Raw genomic sequence first — 5,920 nt, 5'->3', positions numbered from 1 at the left:
AGCAGGATGTGATTCTATAGAGTAAACCCTCATTTCCTCCAGAGGAATTGATGTCTGTTGACTTGAGATCAGTTGTAATTTCAGGAGAACTCCAGACCCACCTGGAAGATAGTGACTGAGGTGATCCTAATGGTGAATGAGGTGCAGGAAGAGCAGGCTTTCTCCCCTCAGGAGACTGTGGAATTACTCTACAATCCCCATGAGTGAACTGCTTCACTATCCATTGCTGGTTCTCATTTTAAAGTTTGCCAGTTCTCCATTCTCCAGACTGTATAAAGCTATATGTATGAACAAAGCCTACTGAGATTCAGAGCTGGGATAAAGGCTGTGTGTATTGAACATATTTTTAGTGGAATCTGGTTCTTGGCTTATACCTGTATTCTCACCCTATTTCTCCAGTAATTTTAGCTCTCTATAAAACTGCATCTACTTCTACTTTTAATAATTTATTGTATATTTGGGACATTTTTAGGCCACCTCTTCAAGAACCTGCCTGAGGCAGCTTACAAAAATAAAAATAATAAAAACAAAACATTAAAAGATAGTAACTAAAATCCAGCCTTAAAAAAACCCACAAAAAGCTTCCAGCCCAGCACGGAGTCTCAAAAACAAACCACAGACAGTGTAAAAGAACAGACAGCATAAAATAATAGTTTCCTGTTTTAAAGGGTGTTTTTAAAAAATCAGTCCCTTTATTAAATGCCTTGGTGAACAGCAATGTTTTGGCGTGGCACATAAAATATAGAAACATAGGTGCCAGGTGAGCCTCAAGGGGAAGAGTATTCCACAAGCGAGGTGCCACTGCTGAGAAAGCCCTGTCCCTGGTTGCCACTCACCTCTAGCAATGCACATGAACCAGCTGATAAACTAAAGTTCATCACAAATTTTGGGCAGTTTGTGGTTAATGATGAAGCAATGTTTGCAAACTGAAGAACTGCCACAAGCTGTCATGAATTTTGATGCAGTTTGTGGTGGTCCATGGTGGTTTGTGAAGAGCAGGAAGCAGGGGTTTAAACCTCTGTTTTCTGTTCTTTATGGAAAACAGCTGAGCAGCAGGAAGCTCCCTGCAACTCAGCTGTTAAACCACTGCTTTCTGCTCCCTGTGAAAAGCCTCAGGGAACAAAAAGCTAGGGTTTAAATGGCTCCCAGCCATTTCACCCCCTGCTTTCTGCTCCCTGTGGCTTTTCATGAGTAGGAGAAAGCAGGGGTTTAAATGACTCCGAGCAATTTAAACCAAACAAGTAAGCAGGGGGAAGCTCACTACCATTCAGCTGCTTGGTTTAAATGGCTCAGAGTCCTTTAAACCCCTGCTTTCTGCTCCTCATGAAAAGCAGCGGGGAGCAGGAAGTAGGGGTTTAAACTTTAAATGGCTCACAAACCAATACAAACCGGGTCAGTTCGTGAACCAACCTCCCCATTCATATGGAACCACAAAATGCACTGCAAAAATGCAGTTTGTGCCCATCCCTACTTGCCTTGCCTCTGAAGGTGGAGGCACAGAAAGCAGGGCTTGTGAGGCTGATCTTAACTGGTGGGCGGGACAATATGGGAAGAGGCAGTACCTTAAGTACCCTGTCCCCAAGCTATTTAGAGCTTTATAGGTTAGAACCAGAACTTTGAATTTTTCCCAGGGAAAAAGTGGGGAAAACAGTAACAATGTTTGGTTTTTACAGAGTTCCAGTACACTCTCAGGGCAGAGGCATGCACTGAATCATGGTCAGAACCCACTACCTATATACATGGTTCTCAACACCAGAGACAAGTACTGCCTTCCAGAATTTAAAGGTAATACTATGCATATCACACTTGAAATGAAAACAGCCTTATTCGTGTGGTGTTGTGGTAGCCTAGGCTGACATTTCTCTGTGTATCTTTCTTTTGCACATTCCTGCAACAACCACATTCTGAACTAATTGAGCATTAGCTTGCTTGTTTTCTTCTTTCCTGCTTTTTAATATGAATTTCTGACATATTATTGACTCTGGTTTTTAGTCAAAGATAAACAAAGCAGAAATAGAAAGTGTGGAATAGTGATTAGAGTGTCATACTAGGAGGTGAGAGACCTCAGTTCAGATTCCCACTCTGCCATGAAGCACACTGGGTGACCTCTGCTCAGCTTCACCTGCCTCACGGGGCTGTGAGAATAAAATGGAGGGGAGAACTATGTAAGCCACCCTGAACTGCTTGGAAGAAGAGTGACATAAAACTGAGACAGAAATAGACCATTTATTTCAGTTAATCAAGGAAAATATATCAATGGAATATATTTTTATTTGCTTTGCTGACAGATTAATATACTAACCTAGTCAGTTTTTTGTCACTGAGACACATGGACTGGTTTGGGGAAAAGCAGGCACATGGCTGGCATCTGAAGGTTTCTTACCTGTACCAAGTATTTTAAAGGAGGAGAAGAAAATATAAAAGTTGCATGAAAAGAGGAGTGGTAGGAAGAAGGGAAATGTTTTAGTAGTTTAAAAACTAGAGAAAAGGGTTAGAACCATTAAGAGATGAGAGTTTATGGGCCCTTTTTACATTACCATTCTAAACTGGATGTTATTTGTTGTTGGCGTGATTTTGAGTAAAGGAATACAGGGATAGGGGTTTCTTACAGCTAATTTCCTTCCATTAATGAGCCATCTCTGAAGCACTATGGTCATTTTAAACAGTGTCACTGTTTTCCCTGCCCTTTTTCACTGTGCAATCTTTCGCAGACTTTTTAAAAATGTTATAAGATGAGCACTATAGTGTGGAGTGAGCATGGAGTTAATGGAGTCAGTGTATCTCAATGGTGCCGCTATAGCACTGAAGTGCTATACCACTCACCTTAAAACTTTTTTTTAAGTCTGAGGAAGATCGCATGGCAAAAAAGCAGCATTGTAGGAAGCAATATGGACATTTTAAACAGCATACCACAGCTGTTCAGAAGCACAGTGAGGGGGTTGAAAATGGGAAAAAAGCAGTTTCCCAATGTTAACCCAATGCAAGTGGGTTTGTATGAACAGGTAAATAAATTCTGCTAGCACCCGATTACTAAAATGGGTCTGTCTGAAATGGCAGGAAAAACCCATTAGCAACCAATTACTAAAACGGAATACAAAGGCAGTTTGAAAATGGCCTATGTTCTTTGCAATGCAAGACCATAAGAGTAGCCATGCTATATCAGACCAATAGTCCATCTAGTCCAGCATTCTATGTCCAAAGAAGAACTGCAAGATAAGCATGGAGGTCAAAGCTGTCCCATGTTGCCCCCACCATTGATATTCCAAAGGTCTCTGAATATGGAGGTTCCTGTTAGTCATCATAGGTAATATAGTTAGATAGACCTGTTCCCCCAGGAATTCATACCCTTTTAAAGCCCACTAAAGTAGTGGCCATTGCTACATTCTGCAGCAGCTAATTCCAGAAGCCCATCACTCTATGAGTAATGAAGTAGTTCCTTTTGCATGTGCTGAATCTACTGTGAAGTGACCTTGGCTCAGTTGTACAGCATCTGCTTTCCATATAGAAGGTCCCAGGTTCAGTCCCTGACACCTCCACTTAGAAAGATCAGGTAGTAGGTGATGTGAAAGACCTCTGCCTGAGACCTTGGAGAGCCACTGCCAGTCAGGATAGACAATACTGACCTTGGTATGACTGAAGGTCTGACTCAGTATAAGGCAGTTTCATGTGTACTTATTTTGAATTTACTGCCTATCAACATCATTGGGTGACCAAGAGTTCTAACATTATGCTCTTTGTCCCATTCGGGAACTCAGCGGGGGGACCTTCGGGGCACCAGAGCGCCTCGATCCCCCGGCTGCCTGCCGGGGGGAGAGGCGAACTTAATCCCCATGGCTAGGAGCCCATTCGCAGAGCTCCTGGGGAGTACAGACGATCACGCCCCCTCCCTAGCACGAGCTCACGGTTTGCATCCTCGGGAGCTCCCAAGGATCACGACCGCCATCAGAATGAAGAAGAAGAAGAAGAAGAGATTGGATTTATACCCCACCCTTCACTTGGAGTCTCAGAGTGGCTTACAAACTCCTTTCCCTTCCCCTCCCCACAACAGACACCCTGTGAGGTGGGTGGGGCTGAGAGAATGACACAAACTGCTCTTTCAGGAACAGCTGTGCCAGAGCTTGTGACTGACCCAAGGTCACATCAGCAGGTGCAAGTGGAGGAGTGCGGAATCAAACCCGGTTCTCACAGATTAGAGTCCATACACTTAACCACTACACCAAACTGGCAAAATGCCAAAACCAGAAGCCTTGACTCAGGTCTTTCAACACACCTTCTGAAAGCATCTCAGAGTGGCTTACAAACTCCTTTCCCTTCCCCTCCCCACAACAGACACCCTGTGAGGTGGGTGGGTGTAAGACACAGGCTTCAGGTTCTCTGTCAAAATACTTCAGGCTCCACGATCAGGCTTGGCAAATCAGGCAAAAAAAGCTTTTATTATCAAAAAACAACAAAGGCAACCTCAATTAACAATGCTTTAAGGATAAAGAAAATTCCATGTCCTTCAGGGGGTTGCCAAAATACAAGAAACAATTAAAATAAACTGGAACTTACAATAACTCCACAAGGTAGGAAAACATCCTGCCCAGCAAACGCGCGTTATTCTATCCCCCACAACCTTTGCTATTTTATCCTTGGAAGGTCCTGTTAAGACGCTGCCCCTCTGCCGTCCTTCAGCTCTATAGAGTTGCTATGTTACCGACAGGTTGGTATCTTCCTTACACTCATCAGGAGCAGGTGGCTGGGAGTGTGGATCATGTGGCCAGCTATACTGCCACTCCAGCTGTGGTGTGGTGTGGGGACCCACAATGCTTGGACAGAGCTCTCCAGAAGGCTAACAGGGAGCTAAATAATACTATTGAGGGCAGTTTGCATCAATTCTTGCCTCACCCTGGGATACAAGTTGGATTGAGTGACCTGTACAGGAGGGACAAGGTTCATCTTTCTGAAAAAGGCAACAATATGTTCCTGAAGAACATGCAGCAAGGGTGCGGTTGGTTCTGGGCTGCTGGGTGGGCACAAGGTCCTAAGCAGAGGCTTGCCAAATCCGGAAGCTGCAGCTGGTGCAGAATGCAACAGCAAGGCTGTTGTTGTGTCTTCCTATGTGGGAACACATGCAGCCCGCCCTAAAACCCCTGCACTGGCTACCTATAGCATACCGGATATGGTTCAAGGTGCTGGTTCTTACCTTTAAAGCCTTATATGGCCAGGGACCTGCTTACCTAAGGGACCGCTTTCCCACCATGTATCCCAGCAAGCACTAAGATTAGGCTCCCAAAATCGCCTGGTTCTTCCGGGGCCTAAAGAGGCCAGGTTGGTTACAACGAGGGCCAGGGCCTTCTCTGTGGTGGCCCCTCAGTGGTGGAGCGAGCTCCCAGAAGACATCAGGGCCCTGCAAGACCTTTTACAGTTCCGCAGGGCCTGTAAAACGGAGCTCTTCTGCTAGGCTTTTAAGTAGGGTGCTGACCTGGCCCTAGCCCTGGCCTGATTACTAACTGTGTCAACATCTGGCCCTGGCCTGATTACCAACTGTGCCAACAACTGTACCATTATTGGTACCAGTAGTACCAACGGCGCCACCAACCGAGGCTGGTGGACAGTGTTCAGCTGATAGTCAATATCAGAAGATTCGCCATCTTTTAATATAAGTTATATGATTTTATATTGATTGTTAGTTTTAATGGAATTTTAATGTATTTTTACGTATGTTGTTAGCTGCCCTGAGCCTGCTGAATGGCGGGGAGGGCAGGATGTAAATGTAAATATAAATAAATAAATAAAATGCATTCAGCTTCTCAGCCATTTCCCTTCAGTACTCCTTGTAGCGCTTGGTCATCCAAGGGCCCCACTGCCTCCCTGGCAGTTTGGTGTAGTGGTTAAGTGCACGGACTCTAATCTGGGAGGACCGGGTTTGATTCCCCAC

The 5,920-nt window shown here is 44.7% G+C and overlaps 1 protein-coding gene across 1 annotated transcript in view; it reads left to right on the top strand.

Moving 5' to 3' along the window:
• The window catches only part of LOC107119848 (cytosolic phospholipase A2 epsilon-like), a 101,965-nt gene that overhangs the window by 71,449 nt on the left and 24,596 nt on the right, over positions 1-5,920 (top strand). The window contains exon 14 of the mRNA XM_015422460.1: positions 1,674-1,785. Coding sequence (XP_015277946.1) covers positions 1,674-1,785 — 112 coding nt within the window. The remainder of the gene's footprint in view (positions 1-1,673; positions 1,786-5,920) is intronic.

The sequence above is a fragment of the Gekko japonicus genome, unplaced genomic scaffold (assembly GCF_001447785.1).
Source record: "Gekko japonicus isolate JY-2015 unplaced genomic scaffold, Gekko_japonicus_V1.1 scaffold1214, whole genome shotgun sequence".
In the NCBI taxonomy this organism is placed as follows: Eukaryota; Metazoa; Chordata; class Lepidosauria; order Squamata; family Gekkonidae; genus Gekko; species Gekko japonicus.
The sequence above is the reverse complement of the archived record's forward strand: the minus strand, read 5'-3'. Positions and strand labels throughout refer to the sequence as shown.